This window comes from Rhinoraja longicauda, chromosome 9, assembly GCF_053455715.1.
Source record: "Rhinoraja longicauda isolate Sanriku21f chromosome 9, sRhiLon1.1, whole genome shotgun sequence".
NCBI classification, from domain to species: domain Eukaryota; kingdom Metazoa; phylum Chordata; class Chondrichthyes; order Rajiformes; family Arhynchobatidae; genus Rhinoraja; species Rhinoraja longicauda.
In genome coordinates this window covers 54,082,360-54,109,176 of record NC_135961.1, presented here as the reverse complement: position 1 = coordinate 54,109,176, position 26,817 = coordinate 54,082,360, and the positions used below count along the sequence as shown (strand labels likewise).

The following is a 26,817-nucleotide window of genomic DNA, read 5'->3' as shown; positions in this document are numbered from 1 at the left end:
CTCACATCATTTCATATCCTGCTTTACTATTCTTCTGACTGAAGTGGTTTACCTCACTTTTCCACACATTTTAAAGACATCACACTGCCCTCAGAACCAATTACTCAGCTTCCTAGTTATCAATAATCAACTCAAAATTGTCCAGGTAAAGATGGTGGTGGCAGCGGATGCAGGGAAAAAAAGTAATGTCCTGAGATCGGCTGCAGGAAGCGCCCCAAGGCACCCCGGGGGTAGGGTTTAATGGGAATGCGAGAATTGTAAAGTGTGGTTTATTATCATGTTCCAAAGCACACAAACAAAATTATCACTTGTAGCAACACAACAGATAAGTCAATATAATACTCAGTAGACAGCATACTAACACAAGGAAGTTCAGAGTAATGACTAACCTGATGGTTACAAGTGGAAAAGGAGTGGGGTAAAAGATTCAATAGGTTGAAGTGGCCTCTCTCTACATCATGAGATGAGGAAATGTGGAATCCCCTATTCACATTATGACTACTGCCTCTGTTGAAAAAGATGTCTTCACTGCTCTTTTCTTTATCTTTCCCTTGAGTATAGAAATAGGGAGGTCATGTTGCAGTTGTACAAGACGTTGGCATTTAGAGTATTGTGTTCATTTCTGGGCACCGTGTTATAGGAAAGATGTTGTCAAGCTGGAAAGGGTACAGAGAAGATTTATGAGAATGTTGCCAGGACAAGAGGATGTGAGCTTATAGGGAAAGGTTGAGTAGGCTGGGACTCGATTCTTTGGAGCACAGGAGGATGAGGGGTGATCTTATAGAAGTGTATAAGATCATGAGGGGGAAATCAATCGGGTAGATGCACAGAGTCTCTTGCCCAGAGTAAGTGAATCGAAGACCAGAGGACATAGGTTTAAGGTGAAGGGGAAACGATTTAACTGGAATCTGAAGGGTAACTTTTTCACACAAAGGGTGGTGGATGTATTGAACAAGCTGCAAGAGGAGGCAGTTGAGGCAGGGACTATCCCCAGGTTTGGAGTGATATGGACCAAATGCAGCCGGGTGGGACTAGTGTAGCTGGGACATGTTGGCCGGTGTGGGCAAATTGGGCCGAAGGGCCTGTTTCCACACTGTATGACCCTATGACTAGAAACCATGATAATCCTATATCGTTTTGTTCTTTGCTAGTCATATTGTCTTTACCGTTTAATCAAATTCCTGCTTGTACTTTTCTGAATTCTCAAACACCCAAAGTTAACTTTCAGACAGTTGAGTTTGGTACAAGTCTAGTGATTGAAGAGCATACCTTTCATGTGGTTTCCCAATTTATTCCACTAACTTGCCATATAGTCCAGCCTTATATCTGAGGTGATTGCAAAGGCCAATTTCTTAGGTTAAGAATGATGACTGAGAGAGGGTAAGATTCCAACAAACTTATCTACTGTCACGAGATACTTACTGTTGTGCTCTTTTCTCATTCTTCCTTCGCAGGTCATTAACGTTGACGATCAGCCGGTACAAGTTTTCACTGATCATGTCCCTCACTTTGCTCTGGTAAATCCCCTGATCTTGCTGCAAAAAAACCATCAAAAATAAATGATTCTTGCAAAAAATAGATCATTCACAATCTCAGCACTAATTTATGAGAACGAGAATAACCATTTTCATCCTCATTAAACAACACCCATCTTCTGCACCAAATCTGTGACAGGATCACCACACATGCCAAAGGCACACCTTGTCACATTACTGATCAAGAGATGGGTAATGGACTCTTCCCACTACATCTACTCACTGACTGGTGTGATGCATGTGGCAGAACCCGAGATGTTGATCCAAGGGTAGTTCCAAAATTGTTCATCGCCAAGCAAGGTGAAGCAAGGATAGGTGAAATGGAAACCAAGCAGAAAATGCAGGGCCAAGATCAGATCAGCTAGGATATCGAATTGCAGAACAGCACGAGCACCTGTGGCCATCATATCACTTCAGTTGTGGCCTGACCAACAGGCATGATCATTGAATAGACTAAGGGTCTGGGTGGCCTTCATTTATCACCACCAGAGACTAATGACAAGGATATGCAAGTTGCTAAATCAGTCTGAAGGGTCTCGACCCGAAATATCACCCATTCCTTCTCTCCCGAGATGCTGCCTGACCCGCTGTGTTACTCCAGCATTTTGAGATACCTAGGATATGCATGTGATTATATTAGAGAGGCCTCAGAAAACATTCACAAGGATGTAGTTGGGATGGTGGGCTTGAGTTACAAGGAGAGATTAGACAGTCTGTTTTAGTCAGTCATACAACGTGGAAACAGGCCCTTCGGCAAATTTTCCCACACAAACCCAACATGCCCCATCAACACTGGAGCCAGCTGACCGCGCTTGGTCCACAACTCTCTAAACCTATCCTATCCATGTACCTGTCCAAATTCTCATAAACGTTATAATAGTAATGGTTTCCCTGAAGGAAGGAGGCTAAGGGGTATCCTTACAGGTTTGTAAAATCATGAGGGGCATAGATACTTTGAATGGTCACAGTTCCTTCTAACATGAGTGGAGTGTCCAAGATGAAAGGATATAGTTTTAAGGTGAGAGGGGGAAGTTTAATGGGAACCTGGGAGGCAATTGTTTCACATAGAGCGTGATGGGACTGCAGAATGAGCTGCCAGAGGAAGTAGGAACTGGGTAAAATTATAATGCTTAGAAGATACTTGGCCAGGTTCATGTATGGGAAAAAGTTTAGAAGGATATGGGTCAAATGCAGGCAAATGGGACCAGCTCAGTTTGGCAACTTGTTGTTAGACACCAGACTGAAGAAATGTCTTGACCTGAAACGTCACCTATTCCTTGTCTACAGAGATGCTACCTGACCCGCTGAGTTACTCCAGCATTTTTTGTCCACCTTATTGATATGTTAGGAGGAGTTGGATAAAGGGGACTAAACAAGGAACTGCAGATTGACACAAAAAGCTGGAGTAACTCAGCGGGACAGGTAGCATCTCTGGAGAGATGGAATGTGTGGTATTTCAGGTCGAGACCCCATCTTCAGACCCAAACCAGTCTTGACCTGAAACGTCACTCACTCCTCTCCAGATATGCTGACACAAGGAACTGCAGATGCTGGTTTACAAGGCCTGTTTCTGCACTGCATACATTACATGTACTGTGACAACTGTAAGGACACTGACCATGTTCCCTTGACAACAGGGGGCTTATAATGATCCCCAGCACCACCCTCGAATTGACCACAGCACTCATCAACAATCCCATTCAGATCCCTCTCTCACTGCCCCCCATCCTTCTCTCTTCCCTCCCCTCCCTTCCACCCCCATCCACCTCCCCTCTCCCATCTCCCTCTCTTCCTCCGCATCCACCTCCCCTTCCCCCTCTCTTCCTCCCCACCCCCCTCTATTCCATCCCCATCCCACTCTCTTCCTCCCCATCCCCCTCTCTCCTCTCCCCTCCCATCTACCTCTCACCCCCATCCTTCTCTCTCCCATCTCCCTCTACACCCCCCATCTCCCTCTACCCCCCCCATCTCCCTCTCTCACTCCCCCCCATTTCCCTCTCTCGCACCCCCCCATCTCCCTCCCACCCCTCATCTCCCTCTCTCTCTCCCACCCCCCATCTCCCTCTCTCCCAACCCCATCTCCCCCTCTATCTCTCCCACCCCCCATCTCCCTCTCTCTCTCCCACCCATCTCCCATTCTCTCTCACCCCCATCTCCATCTCCCCTCTCTCTCTCTCTCACCCCCCATCTCCCTCTCTCCCACCCCATCTACCTCTCTCTCCCACCCCCATCTCCCTCTCTCTCTCCCACCCCCATCTCCCTCTCTCTCTCTCCCACCCCCCATCTCCTTCTCTCTCCCACCCCCCCATCTCTCTCTCTCTCCCACCCCCCCATCTCTCTCTCTCTCCCACCCCATCTCCCTCCCTCTCTCTCAGCCCCCATCTCCCTCCCTCTCTCCCAGCCACCATCCCCCTCTCCCCATCTCCCTCTCTCCCATACCCATCTCCTCTCTCCCCCTCCCCATCTCCCCTTTCTCTCTCTCCCACTCTCCCCATCTCACTCCTCCCCATCTCCCTCTCTCTCCCACCCCCATCTCCCTCCCTCTCAGCCCCCATCTCCCTCCCTCTCTTCATCCCTCTCTCCATCTCCCCTTTCTCTCTCCCACTCTCCCCATCTCCCTCTCCCCCTCCCCCCCAATCTCCCTCTCCCATCTCCCTCTTCCCCCATCTCCCTCTCCCCATCTCCCTATCTCCCTCTCTCTCTCATCTCCCTCTCTCTCATCTTCCTCTCTCTCTCTCTCTCTCCATTCCCCGATCCTCCTCTCCTCCCTCAGATCCCCTCCCCCATCGGACATCCGCACCTTGTGTGCGGAGCTCCACTCCAACATTCAACCCATTACGGCTGCTTCTGCCTCTTCCCCTCCTCCCTCTACCATAGAGCAGTCCAGGTGCCTCTGCCCGCCCTTTGCCTCTTGCCCCACAGCCCACCTCATCGTCTAGGAAGTCCAGGTACTCTCGCTGCGCCTCCCTCAGAGCCGGCTCGTCCGCCATGTCCGCTCTCTCCTTGCTTCACCTTTTCGCGCCAACCGTCAGGTCACGTGTCGCCGCTGATCAACATATCTAGCGGGTAAAATCCCCTCCGGAGGCGGGCTCGCGGAAACGTCAACACGTATGTTAATATGATACCACGGCGGACCTGTGCGTCATGCCGCAGTCCCGCCCATCGGTGTCAAGGAGAGAGGCGGATGGCTGGCAGTTTGCGCGCGAGACGTGAGGGTGCAGTGAAGCTGTCAGCCGCTGTCAACTGAGGAGGAAGGCCACTTACTGAGGAGGGGAGCCATCATCTACTTAAGAGGGGAACGAGCCATCATCTACTAAAGAAGGGAAGGGGGAGCTGTCATCTACTAAAGAGGGGAGGAGGGAACCGCCGCCATCGACTGAGGAGCGGTGGGGGCTCCGTGTTGACTGAGAGGGGCCACCACTGTTGACTGAGAAGGAGGGGGCCACCGCCGTCATCAAGAGAAGAGGAGGGGGCTGCCGTCTACTGAGGAGGGGAAGGGAAGGCCATCTAGTGAGGAGGGGAAAGCCCACGTCTACTGGGAAGGGGGGCGTTTATTGAGAAGGAGAGGGGCCGCTGCCTTCGACTGAGGAGAGGGAGCTGTCAACTGAGGAAGGAGGCTGCCTTCGGAGGGGGGGGCGCCGAGAGGGGCCGCCACCGTCGAATGAGAAGGGGGGACTGCCACCGTCGACTGAGGAGGCGGCTGTCGAGGGAGGGGGCTTCCTTCTAGGTGGGGGAGGGGGGGGGGGGGCGCTGTCTACTGTGGAGGGAGTCCGCCGCTGTCGACTGAGGAGGAGTGGGGCCGCCGCCGTCGACTGAGGAGGAGGGGGCTGCCGTCTACCGAGGAGGGGAAGGGAAGGCCATCTACCGAGGAGGGGAAAGCCCTCTTCTACTGAGAGGGGGGAAGCTGCCGTCTACTGGGGAGGGGAGGAGCCGCTGCCGTCGACTGAGGAGGGGCGGCCGTCGACTGAGGGGGAGGGGGCTGTCGACCAAAGATAATAGAGCAGAGCGAGATAGACCATTCGACCCTAAAAACCGTAGTATGTCATGCGCCATTTTAGTATGCAGAAACCTGCAGAAACATTTAAAAAGAAAAATAACAAAAATCTGTGAATTGATAGATGAGATATATTCTGCATTCTTATGGTATCATCACACATACTGTTCCCCCAATACACTGATTACATTGCGAGAGGCATAACGAACAATGGGTTTTGCTTACTAAAATGACGGATGTGAGGCCCGTTGATGTTGAGAAGGGATGGGGTGGGTGAATGGGCAGGGGGCAGGGGAGGAGGAGTGGGGGCGGAGGAAGGGAGGAGTACTGGGGGAGTGGAGGAGGAGGGGGAGTGGAGGAGGAGGGGGGGTAAGGGGGGAGGGGTGGGGGAGTAGAAGTAGTGGGGGAGAGGAGGGGGGGGGGATGGGGGGAAATGGACCGTTGTAATTTGCTGTTGAAGACCAGTGGAGCAAGTATGTCTTCAATTTAGGTATGTGCAGTTTTAAATGAAACCCGTCATAACTTAGTCATACATTTTATGAACATTGTTCTTTTATTCAATACCAAGAGAATTGGGATGTGTAAGGAAAAAAGCAAAATAGAAAAAACAAAACAAAACAAATTTTTCTTTGTGTTGTAAAAAGTATTTCTGTTCAACAACCTTTCTATAAACAGCAGAATATACCCATGACAGGCCTGACATTGTACATGCAGTCCAAAAACTACAGATTGTTGGAAATAATAGTCGTTTTTCAAACATGAATGTAGCGCAATGCGTATGCGCATTTGGCACCCATACTTTTTTTGCTGAAAAGTTGCATTACGTGACATATGAATTTTGATGTAAAATTCTGAATTTTGGACATCAAAATTATGGATTTGTAAAATCAAATATTGGGAGGGCTGGGGGAGGCTGCCTTCGACTGAGATGGGGGTCGTCATCTATTGAGGAGGGAGTCCGCCGCCATCGACTGAGGAGGAGCGGGGCCGCCGCCGTCGACTGAGGAGGAGCGAGGCCGCTGCCTTCAACTGGGGGGTGTGGGCCTCCATCGACTGAAGGGGGGGGGGCGCCACTGTCGACTGAGGAAAGGGACCAACCGCCGTTGTCAACAGAAGAGGAGGGGGCCTCCGTCTACTGAGGAGGGGAAGGGAAGGCTGAGGAGGGGAAAGCCCTCGTCTACTGAGAAGGGGGAGGCTGCCGTCTACTGAGGAGGTGGGGGGGGCACCGCCATTGACTGAGGAGGAGGGGGTTTGCCGCTGTTGACTGTGGAGGAGGGGGCTGGTGACTGAGGAGGGAGGGAAGAGGCTGCCTTCGACTGAGTTGGGGGGCGCCGTTTATTGAGGAGGGGAGGCATCTACTAAGGAGGGAATCCGCCGCTGTTGACTGAGGAGGAGGGGGCCTGCTGTCGTCGTCTGAGGAGCAGGTGGCTACCGTCTACTGAGGAGGAGGAGGGAAGGCCATCTACTGAGGAGTGGAAACCCATCGTCTACTCAAAAGGGGGATGCTGCCGTCTACTGAGGAGGAGAGGGGCTGCCGCCATCGACTGAGGATGAGGGGAGGAGGCTGCCTTCGACTGAGGCGGTGCGGGGCCGCCACTATCGGCTGAGGAGAGGGGCCAACCGCCGTCGTCAACTGAGGAGGAGGGGTCTCCGTCTACTGAGGAGGGGAAAGCCCTCGTCTACTGAGAAGGGGGAGGCTGCCGTCTACTGAGGAGGAGAGGGGCCGCTGCCATCGACTGAGGAGAGGGGGCCGCCACCGTTGTCTGAGGAGGAGGGGGCTGCCGACTGAGGAGGGAGGGAGGAGGCTGCCTTCAACTGAGGAGGGGGGCGGGCGTCGTTTACTGTGGAGGGGAGTCATCTACTCGGGAAGAAGTCCACTGCTGTCGACTGAGGAGGAGCAGGGTCGCCTCCATCGGCTGAGGAGGAGCGGGGCCAACCGCCGTCATCAACTGAGGAGGAGGGCGCGACTCTACTGAGGAGAGGAAGGGAAGGTTATCTACTGAGGCGGGGAAAGCCCTCGTCTACTGAGAAGGGAGAGGCTGCCGTCGACTGAGGAGGGCGGCCTCCACCGTCGACTGAGGAGGAGTGGGATTGCCGCCGTCGACTGAGGAGAGGGGCCAACTGCCATCGTCAACTGAGGAGGGAGGGAGGAGGCTGCCTTCGACTAGGGGGGAGTCATCTACTAAGGAGGGAGTCCACCACTGTCGACTGAGGTGGAGTGGGGCCGCCGCTGTTGACTGAGGAGGAGGGGGCTGTCGTCTACTGAAGAGGGGGAGGGAAGGCCATCTACTGAGGAGGGGAAACCCCTCGTCTACTGAGAAGGGGGAAGCTGCCATCTACTGGGGGGGGGGGGGGACTGCCGCCGCCGACTGACGATGAGGGGGCTGTCGCCTGAGGAGGGAGGGAGGAGGCTGCCTTCAACTGAGGAGGGGGGAGGTGCCATCTACTGAGGAGGGGAGTCATCTACTAAGGAGGGAGTCCGCTGCTGTCAACTGAGGAGGAGCGGGGCCACCGCCGTCCACTGAGGAGGAGCGGGGCCGCCTCCGTCCACTGAGGAGGAGCAGGGCCGCCGCCTACTGAGGAGGGGAAGGAAAGGCCATCTACTGAGGAGGGGAAGGAAAGGACATCTACTGAGGAGGGGAAGGAAATGCCATCTACTGAGAGGGGAAGGAAAGGCCATCTACTGAGGAGGAGAAGGAAAGGCCATCTACTGAAGGAAAGCCCTCTTCTACTGAGAAGGGGGAGGCTGTCGTCTATTTAGGAGAGGGGCCGCCACCGTCGACTGAGCAGGAGGGGGCTGTCAACTGAGGGGTGGCGCAGTGGTAGAGTTGCAGAGTTGCTGCCTTACTGTGCCAGAGTCCCGGGTTCGATCCTGACTCTGGGTGCTGTCCGAATGGAGTTTGTACGTTCTTGCTGTGACCATGGGTATTCCCGGGTACTCCAGTTTCTTCCTACACTCAAGATCTATAGGTTTGTTGGTTAATTGGCTTTTGTAACCCCTGACACCCATGCTAATCACCGGGTGGCGCCAGCAATGGCGTGGTCCACGATATTAAAGTCCGCAGGCTCACGCGGTTGGAGCTCCCGAAGTCGGTCCTCAGCAAAGTCCACCAGCTTCGCGATGTTAGGCTGCAGTGCAGACGGAGATACGATATGGAAAAAAATCACATCTCCGTCGAGGTAAGAGATTAAAAAAAGCCCCCCCCCCCCACATGAAACAAGCTAAAGAACACTAAAACATACACTTCACACATACTAAAAAAATAACAAAGGGACAGACAGACTATTGGCGAGGCAGCCTTCAATCACAGTGAGGAATGTGGGGAATCCACTGTGGTGGATATTTATGTTAACTTTTATGTTGTTGTGTGTCGTGTTGCGTTTTTTTAGCATGGCTGTATGGTAATGGTAATTCGAGGTTCACTGTACTTTAATTGGTACACGTGACAATAAACTGACCTTTGAACCTTTGAAATAAGAACCTATTCATTTGTGCCTTAAAAATATCCATTGACTTGGCGTCCACAGCCTTCTGTGGTAATGAATTCCACAGATTCAGCACCTCTGACTAAAGAAATTCCTCTTCATCTCCTTCCTAAAGGAACATCCTTTTATTCTGAGGCCATGACCTCTAGTCCTGGACTCTCCCACTAGTGGAAACACCTCCACATCATTTCTTCTATTTGGTAAGTTAGCCTTTCACTATTTGGTAAGTTTCAATGCGATTCCCCCTCATCCTACTAAATTCCAACAAGTACAGGCCCAGCGGCTCATATTTTAACCCAGCATGTAGCATCAGAATATCTCAGTGCCGAGGGGGATGACCCAGGGAGTGGCCTAATCCCCGGGTACCGCCACAGGACCCCCCCCCCCTCAAGAACCGGAGGCACGAAACGGACAGGGGGATGTATGAGACGACCAGCCCGTGTGCGCACCACGGCGGGCGGAGGAACCGAAACCACTCCGCCAGGGGAAGACAACCGCAGGGACGCTGGGGGTAAGGGCCGGGACGCAGGACGACCCCGAGGGCGAGGCCGCGCCAGTAGGACCGGCTGGCTAATGTCCACGTGCGGCGGCTTCAGCCGTGCAATAGAGACTGTCTCAGTACGACCCCCATGTCCAAAACGAAGGTGGCAGAACCACGTTCGAGCACCTTGAATGGCCCTTCATACGGACGTTGAAGCCGCGGTGTGCATCCCGGCACAGGAAAACAAACGGGCAGTCCTGCAGAGCGGAAGGGACATGCGACCGAACCAAACCATGGCGAGACGTCGGCACCGGTGCCAGCTTGCCCACCGTCTCTCGAAGGCGTTGCAGCGCGGCCGATGGTTGCTCCGCCTGACTCTGGGCGGATGGAATAAACTCACCGGGCACTGTCAGCGGGGCCCCGTACACCAATTCAGCCGAGGAGGTGGCCAGGTCCTCTTTGGGCGCAGTGCGGATGCCCAGCAACACCCACGGCAACGCGTCTACCCAGTCCGGACCAACAAGCCAGGCCTTCAGGGCAGCCTTGAGCTGGCGGTAGAAGCAATCCACCAGGCCGTTCGCCTGCGGATGGTACGCAGAGGTGCGATGCAGGTTAACCCCCAGTAGTTGAGCCATGACTGACCACAGTTCGGAGGTGAATTGCGGCCCTCGGTCGGACGTGATGTCGAGCGGCACCCCAAATCTGGCAATCCAGTGTGCCGCCAACGCATAGGCACAAGTAGAGGCAGAAGTGTCCGGCAGGTGGGTGAAGCCCCGAGAAAGCGACAGCGGCCCCACAATGTCCACATGGATGTGGTCGAACCGCTGTCGAGGGACGATGAACTCCTGGAGCGGCGCTCGCACATGCCGCTGTACTTTGGCAGTTTGGCACGGGATGCAGATGCGCGCCCAATGCCCAACCTGTTTACACAACCCGTGCCACACGAAACGGGAAGCCACGAGGGTCGTCGTCGCCCGAATGGAAGGGTGGGCCAGCCCGTGGAGCACCTCGAACACCTTGCGCCGCCAGGCAACGGGAACGATGGGGCGCGGCTGCCCGGTGGATACATCGCACAGCAGCGTTGCGCCCCCAGCGCCATAGGGAACGTCCTCCAACCGCAGGCCCGAAACGGCGGTACGATAGGCAGACATCTCATCGTCGGTCAACTGGGCGGACGCCAGGGCTGAGTAGTCGATGTCATCGGCCACTTGCAGGACGGCGTGGACCACAGGTCGTGACAAAGCGTCGGCCACTCTGTTGTCTTTGCCCCCGATGAAACGGATGGAGGTAGTATACTCCGAGACGAAAGTCAACTGCCGCCGCTGGTGAGCTGACCACGGGTCATACACCTTGGCGAACGCAAAGGTGAGGGGCTTGTGGTCAGTGTACGCGGTGAAGGTTCGCCCCTCGAGAAAGTAGCGGAAGTGGCGGACTGCAAGGGCAAGGAGCTCGCGGTCAAAGGCACTGTAGTTCCGCTGTGCGCCGCTGAGGTGCCTGCTGAAGAAAGCGAGAGGCTTCCAACACCCATCAATCCGCTGTTCGAGCACCGCCCCAACCGCCACATCGCAGCGTCGACCGTCAGGCTGGTTGGTGCATCCGCCCATGGGTGCACGAGCATCGTGGCCATAGCCAGGGCATCCTTGGCGTGTTGGAACGCCGCTACCGCATCGTCAGTCCATTCGACCTCCTTGCGCTTGCCCGCCATGAGGTGAAACAGCGAGCGCATGTTCCGGGCTGCAGATGGCACAAATCGGTGGTAAAAGGCCACCATCCCAACGAACTCCTGGAGGCCCCTCAAGGTGGTCAGGCGTGGAAACTAGCGCACCACGTCCACCTTGTCCGGGAGCGGCAGCGCCCCGTGCAGGGTCACGTGGTGGCCCAGGAAATTGATGGACGACACCACGAAACGGCATTTGGCGATGTTGATGGCCAGCTCATGATCGCTAAGGCGCTGGCATAGCTGACGGAGATGGGCAGCATGCTCCTGTCTCGAGCAGCTTGCCACCAAAATGTCATCGAGGTACACGAACACAAAGTCCAGGCCAGGGCACACACAGTCCATAAGCCGCTGAAAAGCTTGCGCAACGTTCTTAAGTCCAAACGGCATACGGAGGAATTAGAAAAGGCCAAATAGTGTCACGATGGCCGTCTTGGGGGCGTCGTCTGGGTGGATGTGAATCTGATTGTAGCCACGCACCAGATCGACCTTGGAAAATACCGTGGCCCCAGCCAGGTGTGCGTTAAAGTCCTGAATGTGGGGGACCGGATACCTGTCAGCGATGGTAGCATCGTTAAGCCGATGGTAGTCACCTCAAGGGCGCCAGCCACCGTCTGCCTTGGGGACCATATGGAGTGGGGACGCCCACGGGTGTTACCCAGGGACTCCATAAGGCGGAACTCCTCCCGAGCGAGACGGAGCTTGTCCGGTGGAAGATGCCGCGCCCTGGTGTGCAGGGGCGGGCCAGTGGTGGGAATGTGATGCTCCACCCCGTGCTTCGGGGCGGAGGAATGGAACCGGGGGTCGAGGATTTCGGGGAAATCAGCCAGAATTCGCGAGAATGTAACGTCCACGGACGACCGGGGCCCATCAGGCTGCACGACCTGGTCGCCCACATGGAGGGAAACAGGCTGCAAGGTGATGGAGTGCACCAAACGCTGCCGCTTGACGTCCACGAGCAGGGAATGTGCCCGTAGAAAGTCCGTACCCAGCAACAGCTGGGACACATCCGCAATGACGATTGGCCATGAGAAGCGGCCCTCTCCGAAGTTGAGGGAGAGCGTGCGCACCCCATACGAGCGGATTGGAGTCCCGTTTGCTGCAGCGAGGAGGGGGTCGCGTTTACCACTGCGGAGGTCAGCATTCGAAGGGGGAAGGACGCTCACCTCAGCCCCTGTGTCCACAAGGAAACGAGCTGCGGTCCGGCGATCCCACGCAAACACGCGATGAATCTGGCCGGCCGCAGAAGCAATCACTGACGGTCGGCCCCTGCGTTTCCCGGGAACGAGCAGGGCTGCCGGCATTGACGGGCAGAAAGGCCCCAGCACCGGTGAAAGTAGCACCAGCCCCCTCTGCTGGCGTCTGTGGAAACGGGCGGCTGTGTGGGCCGATCCGACCACCAGCGACCTCCGGTGGCGTGCGGAGGAACTGCCGGCAGGCTGCGCGGGAAAGACGTGCTGCCGGCCGGGTGTGCTGTTGCAGCCGGGTCCCATCGCGAAGGACGTCGAGGAGCGGTGGAGATGCGGGCGATCGAGGCCCCTACCTGCGGATCGTCGTTGGTCGTCGGAGGGACTTCCAGCGCGTCGAGGGCCAGCTGACGGGCCATCCAGAGATCGTCGGCGCGCTCGCCCACCACCTGCATGTCGGTGAACGGGTCGTGGATGAGCTGCTGGCGGAGATCGGACGGCAGCTGCAGCAGGTAAGAGTGTTTAAATGGTGGTCGCCCAGCAGCGCTAACATGTCACCCAGTAGTACCGACGGGCGGCGGTCAACCAGGCCCGGCATCCGGAGGATCTGGGTCGCCCGCTCGGCCTCACTGAGGCTGAACTGCCGCAGAAGAAAGGCCTTGAGGCCCTCATACTTATCACCCGCCGGGGGGGCGCGGAGGAAGGGTCGGACCCGACGCGCGGTGGCCTGGTCGAGGGCGCTGATAACATAAAAGTACTTGGTGGCATCGGCAGTTACGCCCCGCAGGGTGAACTGCGCCTCGGCCTGGTCAAACCAGAAGTCTGGATCATCGGCCCACAGGGGAGGCAGCTTCAACGCCACGGCGTGGAGAGCGGTGCGGCCGGCAGGGTCCATGGGGTGGGGTCCAGCAGGGTCCAGAGGCGGCTGACCGGCAGGCCCGGGTAGTGCGGATTGAGGAGCGTTCGGGTCCATCGTGACTTGCGAGGAAATGTCGAGGGTCACCAGTGTAGTGGGTCTGGACGCAGCAGGAATCAGGCAAGACGCCAGGTAAGGATTAACAGTAACTTTAATGTAGCATCCGAACATCCACTCTCTTCAGTCTCTCGCACGATAGTAAACTCTAGCCCCTTCAGGCATACCCCGTAGCTCCAGACCCCTCCCCAGCCCTGTCGACTCAGTGCCGAGGGGGATGACCCAGGGAGTGGCCTAATCCCCGGGCACCGCCACACCGGGATCATTCTCGTAAATCTCTGGTCCCCTCCAACGCCAGCATACCCTACCTCAGATATGGTCTGATTAGTGCTGTATAAAGACTCGACATTACATTCATGTTTTTATATTCTATAACAATAAATATTTTATGTTTTATATTAGGTCTTGGAAAATCTTGTAGCTGAAAGCAGTTGGGAGTGATTGACTACATGAGCCATCAACTAGTTCTGGTCCAGGAGCAAATGTATAACCACCTAATAAGCTTTTCCTTGAACATCACTCAATTTACCGAATCCAAGCAGCCCTGGTGTTGTTCCTCTGCCTCTCCTGACCAGCACTATGCAGCCTTCACTGCTGTGGATGTGCTCTTTCATCGCTGCCTATATGCAAGCTGCCTTGAAGTCCCCAGCAGTGATGGGAAAGGCATCGGTGTGTGCTGACTGCTATTTGTTGACCACTGCGTGCAGCTTCTCCAGTGCTAGGGTTGGATGTGGACCGTCACCAGGCTCAAGAATAACTACTTTCCGACGACCATCAGATTTGTGAACTGACCCGAACAACCTTAGCTAGGTACCAGGAGCAGGATCGTTTGAAAGTGGAGTCTGTGTTGGGAATCAATGACAATAGCTTTGTTTCTCACAATATTTAGTCTTCGAGGCACACAGTAGAGAATCACATACCCATCATCTTTAATACCACTTAACAGCTCTTGGTATGGTAGGCCCCAATGATCCAAGTGCTTGGCCAGATACTTGTTAAATACTTCTATAATTTAACTAGAGAAATCCTGCCTTATCAATTGCTGGATGTCAGCAGATCTAACAGCTTGGAGACCGTTTTGCCAAACTCTTGCGCTCAGTCCTTCAAGGCCTGTTGGATTTCCCGATGCTAAACAATTTAACCCCCTTTCCCATTCCCATATAGGCCTCTTAGCAGAAGCGTCCACCTCGCGGGGCTGGAAACAGGAAGTGACCTGAGCTAATTCTGCTACCACCATTGCCTATATTACAAGTGATGGCTCCCACTGATTTTCGCCGGAAGCTTGCGCCCTTTTCAGGACGGACGATGACAGTGATGTAACATTTGAAACATAGATGAAGCACATGAAAGAAGATTCCCACATAGACATTTCTGTCTTGGAACCTACGTCATATTCCACTGGGGTAACTTACAACCTAACAGTATAGAACATTCAATTCTCCAATTTTAGGTAACTAACCTACAAACTCCCTCCCCCCCCACCTTTTCTCTTCCCTCCTCCCCATCTTTTATCTGTGTCTCACATGGACTTGCATCCATTTCTCTCCTTCCACCCATATTCCTTACTCTGCATTTACAATTTGCACCTCTATCCTAATCTCACATCTTTTGTCTTTTCATCTCTGGCTTTTGTCCAAACATCTGCCTTTCAAACCTCCTCACCTGTATCCACCTATCACTCACCAGGCTTTAGCTTGCCCCTTATCTCTTCTAGCTTTCTCCCAACCCCCATCACAATCAGTCCCAAAAAGGGTGCCGACCCGAAATGTCACCTACCCATGTTCCCCAGAGGTGCTGTCTGACTCGCTGTTATTCAAACACTTTTTATTTTTTTATAAAACAGCATCTACAGTTTCTTGTGTCTACAGCTTAGAGACAGTATTGGCTTTCTTAGCTGAAACTGGTGTCACCGGAATGCACGTGGAAAGTGATTGTGTTCTTCAGGGACATCCCTAGATGAGCAATGGTGAATACCAAGGATAGATCTTCAGGGGGCCTCAGGAGGAGCACTGGATGAAAAATGTGGATTGATTGAAAGATACCACATGGAAACAGGCCCTTCAGCCAACCGAGTCCATGCCAACCATTGATCACCCATTCACACTAGTTCTGTGTATCCCTCTTCCGCATCCGCACTAGGTGTGTAGGAAGTAACTACAGATGCTAATTTAGACTGGAGATAGACACAAAATGCTGGAGTAACTCAGCGGGGCAGCAGCATCTCCGGAGAGAAGGAATGGGTGATGATTTGGGTCGGATCTGCAGAAAGGCTCTTGACCCGAAATGTCACCCATTCCTCTCCAGAGATGCTGCCTGTCCTGCTGAGTTACTCTAGCAATTTGTCCCCTACACACTAAGGGCATTTAACAGAGGTCAGTTTGCAGAGGTTACAAACCCGCATGTATTTGGGATGTGGGAGGAATCCCACGTGATCACAGGGAGAATGTGCAAACACCACATAAACAACACCTGAGGTCAGGATGGAACCTGGGTGGCTGGCTCTGTGAGGCAGCAGCTGTACTAGGATGTGGGCTGTACTTGTAATCTGCAGCTAGTTTGGGAAGAGTGAGACGATGGTTGATCCTCGTCACTGTCACACAGGATATTACAGGCCATAATCAACGCCATTTTGATATTGTGTGTGGTGTAGAAATCTAAGGATTGAAAGAACTTAAGCCAGGAAAGAGTGGCATGAATTTAAGTCTGCAGCATGTTTGAGGACCAAAATTGCTTCTGGGTTGAAAGGTGATGCCCATGGATTAGATCTGATGCCTTGCTAATCTCTGCAGGGCTCCGTTGTACCCTGAGCTCCAGAACAAGAGATTTAATCAGCTTGGGGGCCCACCTCACTGCGTGGCAGGTTGGGAGAAATCTCCCAGAGATGCTCTGTAGTTTTCATTTAAAATATGTCAGTGTAAGGAGTTTATAAGGTCAGTTTTTATACTCAGAGATAACTGCTGTAGCAGCTTTGTGAAGTCAGCTTGTGACTGTGATGTCAGTTATCAGGAAAAGGGTGTCTTTTAAAGCTGCTCTGTGCCTTGCACTATCTTTATTTCTCCACGATAGCTTGTTATCCATGTGCACCTGGCCACGAGGTCCTGCCAGTCACAGCTTCACTCCACCTGGATTGGCGCAGTTTCTCAGTGCTGGGAGTGTGGGCCTCCCATTGAACAAGCAAGTTTAATTGTCCTCGTGTTGGCACTCCGGTCAGTACTCAGTAGCCAGGTTGGGGGAAATGCGGGGTTGGATAAGAGTTGGGAAATCATATTGCAGCTTTATAAAACTGGTTAGGCTGCATTTGAGGTACTGCGTGATGTTCTTGTCACCCCTTTACCACAAGGACATGGTGGCTTTGGAGAAGGTGCAGAAGAGGTTTACCTGGATGCTGCCTGGATTAGAGGGTATTGGCTACAAGGATAGGTTGGACAAACTTGGATTGTTTTCACTGGATTGTTGGAGGTGAATGAATGAAAACTTTATTGTCACATGTGACAGGTCACAGTGAAATTCTTTGCTTGCATACCCAAGGTATGCAATAGTCACCATATAAATGGCGCTGACAAAGTTACAAAGTATCCAGGTTGAGGAGAGCCCTGAGAATCTTATACAATTATGAGGCATAGATTGAGTAGACAATCAGAACCTTTTTAGAGGGCATAGCTTTGTGGTCAGTTTAGAGATGTGCAGAGCAATGTTTTTACATAGGGAATGGTGGGTGCCTGGAGCACTCTGCAAGGAATGGTGGTAGAAGCAGTTTTGACATTTAAAGGCTTTTAGATAGAACATAACAGCACGAATTAGAGGGATAGTGAGGGATAGGGATGACAGGAAATAATGCAAGCTGCGGAGATTAGTTTAACCTCGCAACATGTTCAGCATTGACATTATTGGTTGAAGGACCAGGTCCTGTGTTGTACTGTCTGTGTTATATGTTCTCTAACGACTTCAGCTTTATACTGGGTATAAATATGGGATTGGGATTGTGATCAGGAGTGTTTGTGTGTGAGGGAACATTGAAGTGTTAAGAATCAGCCTCATTGTTGAATCTGGAGTCAGATATATTCTAGACCAGGGAAGGACAGCAAGATCCCTCCTTGAAAGAGTCATGGACACTGTTGCTGACACAAACTTTGAATTCAAATCTGTTATTTGAAATCAAAATTGCATAACTGGATCCATAATCCCGGCTGCTGATGCAGTAATTGTGTGCGCTTGTGGGCAGGTGTGTTTGTGGGTGTGTGTGTGTGCGTGTGTTGATGGACGGGTTTATATTTGTGGGTGGGTATGTGTTTGTGGTGAGGATTATGTGTTGGCGGGCGGGTGTCCGTTTGCAGGTGAATATGTGTTTGCACTTCAGATTGTGGAGTGAAGTCTTCAAGAAAGGGAACAAGTCTGATTATGGAAACCATGGGAAAGTTCCCCGCTGATTGCCACAGGAAAGGTCATCACCAGGGTTCTCCTTTCAGTGACTGAGGAGCTTGTCTTTGAATTACAGTTGGAATCTGTTCATCCATAGCATGGTAGACATAATCTTCACAGCTCAATGGATCCAGGAGAAAAAAAAGGAACGGCATCTATCAACACTATCCATGGCTTTCCTTGACCTCACTTTAACTCTCTATCAAGAGGACCAGGAAGCTTTCTGCGAATATTTATCTACATCTTTCATTTATTTCATGATGGCAAGCCCTAATCAATTGGAAAACAGACAAAGTCTCTGTGAAGATCTGTGACAAACAATGCAGTCATTTCCCTGATGCCATTTCCTCGCAATGTCCATCTCTCCTCCAGTGAGTTCCCCAATGGAGCTGAGCTAATCATCAGGACTAATGGGTGGCTGCTGAACCTACACTGCAAAACCAAGCCTCAGTGGTTGAGCTGCAGTGCACAGCTGTTGTATGTTCATATTCACTTCCATGTCCAGCGGATGAGTTCCACGCTTTCCTCACCTTGTTCCCGAAAACATGGGAGAAAATGGGTCTTTCACTCAACATCCAGAAGACAAAGATCCTCTTCCAATCTGTCACCATGCAGCCCCCTCAACCCCAGCAAAGTTTCTCTACGAGACCTTGGGAAACATGGTTCACTTCACGTGTATGGGAGATATTTCTCCATGAAGGTGGCCATCCATGAGTGTTTGAAGATAAATACCTCAAACCCAGCACAAAACACATAGTGATACAGCATGGAAACAGTCCCTATGGCACAACTCATCTATGCCAACTGAACTGAGACTGTCTCACAGGTAGCATCCTTGTCCTCCTATACTCCTTGAAGATTAGAACTATTGGCAGTCACCAAGGCATTGGAGGGATACCACTAACACTGAATCCATTTTCATTAGAAGGATAAGGGAAACATCACCTTTCTCTCCAACGATAACTCTCAACACTGATCTCACTGTATACACCCTGTACATTCATGACTGCAGCCAAATTCCGCTCCAAATCCATTTACAAGTTTGTAGAGGGCTGAATTTCAAAGAATGACAAGATGGATTACAGGAAAGAGATGTAGAGCTTAGTAACGTGTGTCTTGATAACTTCTCCCTCAATGCCAGCAAAAACAAAGGAGCTGGTTATTAGCTGGGCGGAGTACATACTCCAGTCTGTATCAATGGTGCTGAAGTGCCCGAAGGTCAAGAGTTTCAAATTCCTTGGTGTAAATATCACCTACATTTTGTCCTGATTCAACTGCATTGACACTACAACCAAAAAAGGACACTTCTACTTTCTATGAAGACTCAGGAAATTTAACATTTCTCTAATGGCAAAACAGACAGCATCCTATTGAATGTGTCACAGCTTGATTTGGCAACTGCTCTGGCCAAGACAGAAGAGAGTTAAGATAACAGCCCAGCCAGTCACGTAAACCAGCCTCTCTTATCCCCAGCTCCCACCCCATCTACACAATATGCTGCCTCTGGAAGGCTGCCAGCATAATCAAGAAACACTTACACCCTAGTCATTCCCTTTTTTTCCTCTTTCCCATCAGGCAAAAGATATAAAAGCTTAAAAGAACAAACACACCACCAAATTCAGGGATGGCTTTCCCATGGTTGAATGGGCCTCTCACAAGCTTGGGATGAATTCTTGGTCTTCCAATCTACCTCGTCCTTGCACTTATTTAACCTGCACTTTATTCTGTAACACTATATTCTGCACGTTGTTTTCTTTCTCTTTGCTTTACCTGCTGTTGTACTTGTGTATGATTTAATTGAACTCATGGTTTGATTGTCCTGGATATCACTCAACAAAGTTTTTTTTACTGTTTCTTGATATATATGAAAATAATAAAACAATACCAATCCCAACACCAATACCAGCATTACTGAGACAATTCCCCAGTTGGAAAGCCTGATCAGCCTTAAAGAGTAGGGCACATCATTTGCATGATCAACATCAGCTTCCTGAACCACTCTATTTTAAGCTCTGAGAAAGGAACAGATTAACAGGCGGACAGCGAAAATGATTCAAGATTATGCTCAAAGCCTTAAATGACCAACATCCCACTGACTGCGAGAAGTCCCTGGCTCCTGAGAGTTCAAAGTGGGAAAGGAGCATTTGGGATGGCATTGAGAACCTTGATCTATATCTCCGGAGCACACAAGTCTAGTGAAGCCCAAAGTCCCTGTTCACTCTCATCTAAGTCAGATTTCATTCACTAGTTTCAAAAATGTTTTATAACAAAGTACGACTGGTCTACATGTACAAGTCCTAAACTGGGGCAAGGCTGAAGAAAAGTCCTTACCCAAAATGCCCCCTATCCATTTTAGGTGCAGGAGTAGGCCATTCGGTTCTTTGAGCCAGCACCGCCACTCAATATGATCATGGCTGATCATCCAAGATCAGTACCCCGTTCCAGCTTTTTCCCCAGATCCCTAGATTCCCTTAGCCCTAAGAGCTAAATCTAACTCTCTCATGGAAACCTCCAGTGAATTGGCCTCCACTGCCTTCTGTGGCAGAAAGTTCTATCTCAGTTCTATATGGCCTCCCCCTTATTCTTAAACTGTGACCCCAGGTGCTGGACTCACCCAATATCGGGAACATTTTTCATGCATCTACCCTGTCCAATGCTCTAAGAATTGTATATGTTTCCATAAGATCCCCTCTCATCCTTGCAAATTCCAGCGAATACAAGCCCAGTCGACCCATTCTTTCATCATATGTCAGTCCCGCCATCCCGGGAATTAACCTGGTGATCCTATGCTGCACTCCCTCAATAGCAAGAATGTCCTTCCTCAAATTACGAGGCCAAAATTTCACACAATACTGCAGGTGTGGGCCTTGTACAACTGCAGTAGGGAGAGAGAGGGGAAGGAGGCAAGAGAGCAGAAGAATTAATAGAGGGAGATCCAGGGAGCCTGTTGCTTTAAGAGGCAATGGGAGGGTAGTACAGTGTCTATATGGCCACTGGCCTCAACACACTTGCACAGCAACCGCTTTGTCACTATGGGTTTCCATGGCAACAGTCAGACATCAGAGTTGGGATTTGCGCAGCCTCAGTCTGCCAGGCCAACACCACGGATTACTGATTAGGAGACTTCTCGCATTCCCCAAGAATGAAATCCTCTCTTTCCAGAAAACACCAGCATCACTCGAATCTGCCAGCTTCACTGTGGTTTAGTCGTGCGGAGTTTGATTCAGAAACTCCTCATGACTTCTTGTCACTGGGATATTGGCCAATATCCTGAATCATTTCAGTGCTTCTTTGCTCTCTGAGTAAGCTGTGGCTTGGGGAGTTTCTGTAAAGTTTTCTCTTCGTTGTTAATTCTCACCCAGGTGACCTCTGAATTTGGAGAATGCCCTCTCCCCTTTAGCCGTGGTGGTGTTGGAGGCAGAGACGGTACGGGTTGAAGAGGCAGAGTGCAGCCCGCACGCGACAGGGCAGGGAAGGCTCTCCACCAGGTCAGTAACACGAGTGCAGCTCCTAGAGAGCAGTGAGGGCAACTGAGGGGGAGGGGGGAGTGTCTCGGCGTGTCTGAGAGGGGGGCCGGAGGGGTTGTCAGTGATTGAGAGGGGCCGAGGGGTTCTGACTGAGAGGGGCCGGAGTGAGGGCTCAGTGTCTGAGAGGGGCCCCAGTGGGTGCTCAGTGTTGGTGAGGGGCCGAGGAGTTCGGACTAACTGAATGGAGCTGGAGCGAGGGTTTGGACTGCCAGAGAGGGGTCAGAGTGGGGGGTCGTGAGAGGGGCCAGAGATGGGGGGAGGCTCAGAGCTTTCAGAGGGGCCGTAGTGGGGTCTCAGAGCTTTGAGAGGGTCTCGGTGTTTGAGAGCAGCTGGGGGAGTTTCAGACTATGAGGGGTCAGAGAGGGATGTGGGGGGGGGGGGGGGGGGGGGAGGGAGTGTCAAGTGCCTGACAGTTGCCTGGGGGAGGTGGGTGGGCTTAAGAGTGTCCATGTGGGTCGGGGTGATTCAGACTGAGAGGGACTGGGGGGTCAGTGCGGAGGGATCAGGGCATAGGGCTCGGAATGACAGGAGGGGGGGGGGGGCTGTCGTACATTCAATGTGAATTTATCTGCAGCGGCAGTATTGTTGTGGTCAGATACAATGTGGGAGAGGGAACCAGAGATTAGTTCAATTTGGCATCATTTTGCATGAAGAGCCTGTTCCTGCACTTCCTCATTCTGCGTCCCAGGGTCTCTAAGGGATAGCCTGGTTGCTCACTGGATGATGTTCAGTGTGGCTTGTCGGGCTTCAGAGTATCAGGGAGGTTTGGTGTGGACAATATCACAGGGCACAGAGGTCAGTGCACGTGGAGTGGAGTTACTGAGTCACAGGTGTAGGGATAGTGTGGGGTCAGAGCTTCAGTACGAAAGGATCTGGAAGGTAACTAGGTCGGGTTCACCAAGAGGTGCTCAATTGCTGGACTGTTCCAGAGTTCTGGAGCTAGGAGGCTGGACTAGCTGCCACTCTGTACCTGACCTCGCCCTGTCGATGGAAGGAGAATCCTTTAGTAATGTTGCTCACAAGCAGAAACCCTCCTCGCCCAACTCCCCCCCCCCCCCCCCCCCCCCTCCATTCCCTCCCCTGGTCTGCCCAGTTCTGGAGAGGTCGACTGCCTCTCCCACGGAAATTCCCAGAGCACTCTTTTCCTGATGTCATTGTCAGCTTGGCTCAGGGTTAGAGGCTCCTGGAGGTGAGATGGACCTCTTTCCATCCTTGGAAAAAGCTGCAAGAAGATTAGGAAGATGTTTCCATTCCTGTACCAGAGTGTTTCCAAACAGCTTGGTCCATTAGTGTTTTGCTGGTGTTTCCTTTGGCATCTCCTTGAGTCACCCTGAGAATTGAAATTCCCATATTCACGTGCTGGAGTTACTCTGTGAACTGGCTTTCCCACCGGCATCTGTTGTAGTTAATCCGAGAGCCAGTGTTCCTATTACCGCAGGCTGCATTTTCCCTGGAACCTGGTGTTCCCACTGCCATCTGCTGGGACTACTCTGCAGAGGCAGAGTGTGATGGGATTCGGAGGATGGGGCAGGTAGAGGTGAGGAAGGAGAGAGCGGGAGGGAAGTACATTTGGACAGGTACATGGAAAGGATAGGTTTAGAGGGATATGGGCCAAACGCAAGTAGGTAGGACTAGTTGGTCAGTGTGGGCAAGTTGGGCCGAAGGGCCTGCTTCCATGCTGTATGATTCTATGAGTGTGTGTGTGTGTTTGTGTGCGAGAGAGAGAGAGATAGATAGATAGAGTGAGAGAAAGATGTTGAAAGGGAGAGGGACGGAGACCACCAGAGTAAGGAGGGGAGAAGAAAGGAAGCGAATACTGCTAGGGTATCTTGTTTTGCCACATTCTTGGTGTACAAGGAGAATCTAACAGATCCCTTGGCCCAAGCAACCCATGGCACACCACGTGTCTCCAGCTTTCCCCTGAGCCATTAATACTTTTCTCTATGGACCAAGCTGTACTGCTTCTGAATTGCATGTTTGTGCCAGTGACAGCTGGAACTGGAAACGGTATGTTATGCATGGCACTTGAGCAGGGAGTTATACAGGCAAGGTGGAGGTCACGGGGAGAATGTAAAAACTCCACAGGGACATTGCCAGAGGATGGGACCGAACCCAGGTCTCTGGAACTGTGAGGCTCAGCGCCAGCTGCTGCAACAGTGGCCTCCCAGGTGGGAAAGTCTAGAGGGCAGTGAGCTAAATCAATCAGTGTTTTATCATCATAGAGCTGTATAGCACAGACCCTTCAACCCAACTTGTCTATGACCACAAAGTCAGTATTCTGGATGTCTTGTTTCCCTGCATTTGGCCCATATCTATTTAAACCCTTCCTATCCATATATCTGTCCAAATGTCTTAAAAGTCATAACCATATCCACTTCTATAACTCCCTCTGGCAGCGCACTCCAGATACGACTACCATCTGAATGAAAAGGTTGACAAGAAAATAACTTCTTCAATTTCTCCCCTCTCACTTTAAGCGTAAGCCTTCTAGTTAAACTTTCCTATCCTGGAAAAAAGAACAAGGTGTTCACTTTATCCATACTCCTTATGATTTTGTATACTTCATTAAAGTCACCCCTCAGCCAAGGAAAATGTCCATCCTATCCAGCCTCGAGCTAGCATGTCCCAGTAACATTCTGGTGAATGTTGCCTTCGACCGTTCTAAATTACATCCATCCTCTTGATGGAATTGCACACAGTCATGGATGGAAAGCAGGCAATGAAAGGCCTGAATGGCCTCAGTCTGCGTCTTGGCCCGTGGTTCTGGAGTGGGTGGTGGAGCTAGGTCCTGTGTCCCTAGTCACATTAATCCTTTGTTCCTCCTCAGGCAATTGAACCATCCTACCAACAACCAGAGAGCAGTCCTGAGCTACTACTTACCTTATTGGAGACAATCAGACTACCTTTGATCAGTCTTCACTGGACTTTATCTTGCACTAAACGGTTATTCACGTTATTCCCGTTATCATGTATCGGTATGCTGTGGATGGCTCAATTCTAATCATGTATTATCTTTCCACTGACTGGTTAGCATGCAACAAAAGATTTTCACTGTACCTCAGTACACGTGACAATAAAGTCAACTTTTCTTCACTCCTCCCTTCCCCTACAGGTGGTTCAGATGGTTTGCGAAATGAAACTGAAAAACTCTTTTGGGGCCAACGCGGCCGGCAGCATCTTGGAGAGGATCAGCGCCATCGCTACCAACCCTCAGCAGATCCTGGAGGATGTTCTGCCCAAGGTGCCCAGAACAGTGAGGGAGTCCGATGTGCCCAAGCTCTTCCGTGAGCCGTACATCCACAGTGGCTACCGTCCAGTGGAGCAGGACTGGAAGTACTACCTGTTCAGCCTCTTCCAGCAGCACAACGAGGCTCTCAACGTATGGACCCACCTGCTGGCGGCCCTGGTGCTCCTTGTCCGCTTCTTCATCTTCCTGGAGACGACGTCACGTTTCCCCACCGTCTACAGCCTGCCGCTCTGCTTCTTTATCGTGGCCTGTGTCATTTACCTGTCCTGCAGCGTGTTGGCCCACCTCTTCCAGTCCAAGTCTGAGCTGGCTCACTACTCCTTCTACTTCTTGGACTACGTGGGGGTGGGCACCTACCAGTATGGCAGCGCCCTGGCACATTATTACTATTGCACCGAGACGGAGTGGTTCCAGATGATCCGCCCCTTCTTCCTGCCCCTGGCTGCCCTCTTCGGCTGGCTCTCCTGCATTGGCTGCTGTTTCTCCAAGTTGCACTTCCAGCGCCCATACCCCATCAGCCGCAAGGTGTGCCAGGTGGTGCCCGCCTTCCTGGCCTATGTCCTGGACATTAGCCCCATCGTGCACCGCATCGGCACCTGCTGGGCTACTGGATGCACCGACGAAGCCATCTGGTACCACACCCTGCAGATCATCATGTTCGTGGTGGCCTCGGGCTTCTTCTCCTACCCCGTGCCGGAGAAGTACTTCCCGGGGAGCTGCGACATTGTGGGGCATGGCCACCAGATCTTCCACATCTTCCTGGCCCTCTGCACGCTGGCCCAGTTGGAGGCAGTGCTGCTCGACTACCGAGGCCGGCACGAGCTGCTGTCGGCGCGGGGTGACCAGGACACGGTCTACACCGCCTGCAGCCTCTTCATGCTGCTGGTGTTCTGCAGCGGCCTCTCGGCACTCTACCTGCGTGGAGTCATCAAGCGGCGGCTGCGGAAGAGAGGCGACTGAAGTCCCGGCCGGGTGCCTGGTGCAGTCCTGTCTTTATCTGAGGATCTGTCTATGCTCTAACAAATTAATGTTGTGTGTGAATAGATGCAGATCTCCAAGGGTCCGGCCGACTCCTGGCTTTGGTTTATTGGTTGCCCAGAGGAAAGGGGGTTGGGGGAAGCCTGAATCTGCCATTGTCTGGGGCTGGGGTAGAACACCCTGCGGTGAGGGGAGCACATAGCTCTGGAAGAGCGGCTGATGTAGGAGCTGTAGGAGCCAGCCCGCTAATCCTCAGTACAGGGACACTCAGGCCAGTGAAGTCTCCTCTGAGGGGTACCTGAACAGCTGTACTGCAAAGCGTTCAGGCTGGAGGCCTCCAGGTCCTGCAGGGGAAGGAGCAGGAAAGCTGGGCTGTCCCTGCCCCAGTGGTGTGTGTGGGCCAGTGTTTGAGGAAGCCACTCTGTTTCTAACCTGGAAATGTGTGATGGGATAATTTTAGAGGAAGTTTCGCTCTGTTTCTAGCCCTGGACAGTGTAAACAGAGCTTCATTGTGCATCTAACCCTAGGAATGTGTGACGGGAGAGCATGGAGGTAATTTCACTCTGTCGAACCCTGGTAATGTGTGAAGGAGCTTTACTCTGTGTATAACACTGGGAGTGTCTGATGGAACAGAGTAGAGGGAGCTTCACTCTATCTAATGGAAAGTTGAGCAGAGTTTTGGCAGATGAAATTTAGTCTGACCAGTGCAAGGTGATTCATTTTGAGATGTCAAGGAAAGGTAGGATGTGACCAATAAATGGTAGGGTGCTAAGGAATGCTGATCAACAATGACACCCTGGGTAGGAAGGAACGGCAGATGCTGCTTTACACCAAAGATAGGCACAAAATGCTGGAGTAACTCAGCGGGTCAGGCAGCATATCTGGAGAAAGGGAATGTGACATTTTGGGTTGAGACCCTTCTTCAGACTGCCTTGGCCCGAAACGTCACCCATTCCTTTTCTCCAGAGATGCCACCTGACCTGCTGAGTTACTCAGCATTTTGTATCCATCTTCAATGAGACCCTGATGTTCAAGTCCACAATTCCTTGCAAATGGCAACATAGTCTTCATAAGTAGTGGCATAGAATACAAGATTGGTTGAATTTATTATTTTGCAAATTTCTAAAAAAAACATCTTCTTTGCCAACACTTGGAGTACTGTATGCAGTTTTGGGCACCACACAAGGAAGGATGTGACTGCATAGGAGAGAGTGCAGAAGAGATTCACCAAGATATTGTAGACTCAAGGAACAACGGATGGTGGCTAGCGAAA

At 51.9% G+C, this 26,817-nt stretch overlaps 2 protein-coding genes across 2 annotated transcripts in view; one reads left to right on the top strand and one right to left on the bottom strand.

Moving 5' to 3' along the window:
* The window catches only part of mcm3 (minichromosome maintenance complex component 3), a 57,248-nt gene extending 52,663 nt beyond the window's left edge, over positions 1 to 4,585 (bottom strand). Inside the window, exons 1-2 of the mRNA XM_078405916.1 lie at positions 4,463 to 4,585; positions 1,423 to 1,535 (exon numbers count right to left, since the gene is read on the bottom strand). Of these exons, the coding sequence (XP_078262042.1) occupies positions 1,423 to 1,535; positions 4,463 to 4,525 (176 nt within the window). The 5' untranslated portion in view covers positions 4,526 to 4,585. The remainder of the gene's footprint in view (positions 1 to 1,422; positions 1,536 to 4,462) is intronic.
* A 16,338-nt stretch (positions 4,586 to 20,923) lies between these two features.
* On the top strand, positions 20,924 to 26,371 carry LOC144596757 (membrane progestin receptor beta-like). Its single transcript, XM_078405515.1, has 2 exons — positions 20,924 to 21,280; positions 24,432 to 26,371. Exon 2 carries the CDS (start codon positions 24,441 to 24,443, stop codon positions 25,524 to 25,526), a length of 1,086 nt encoding a protein of 361 aa, XP_078261641.1. The 5' UTR covers positions 20,924 to 21,280; positions 24,432 to 24,440; the 3' UTR covers positions 25,527 to 26,371.
* Positions 26,372 to 26,817: the final 446 nt, after the last annotated feature.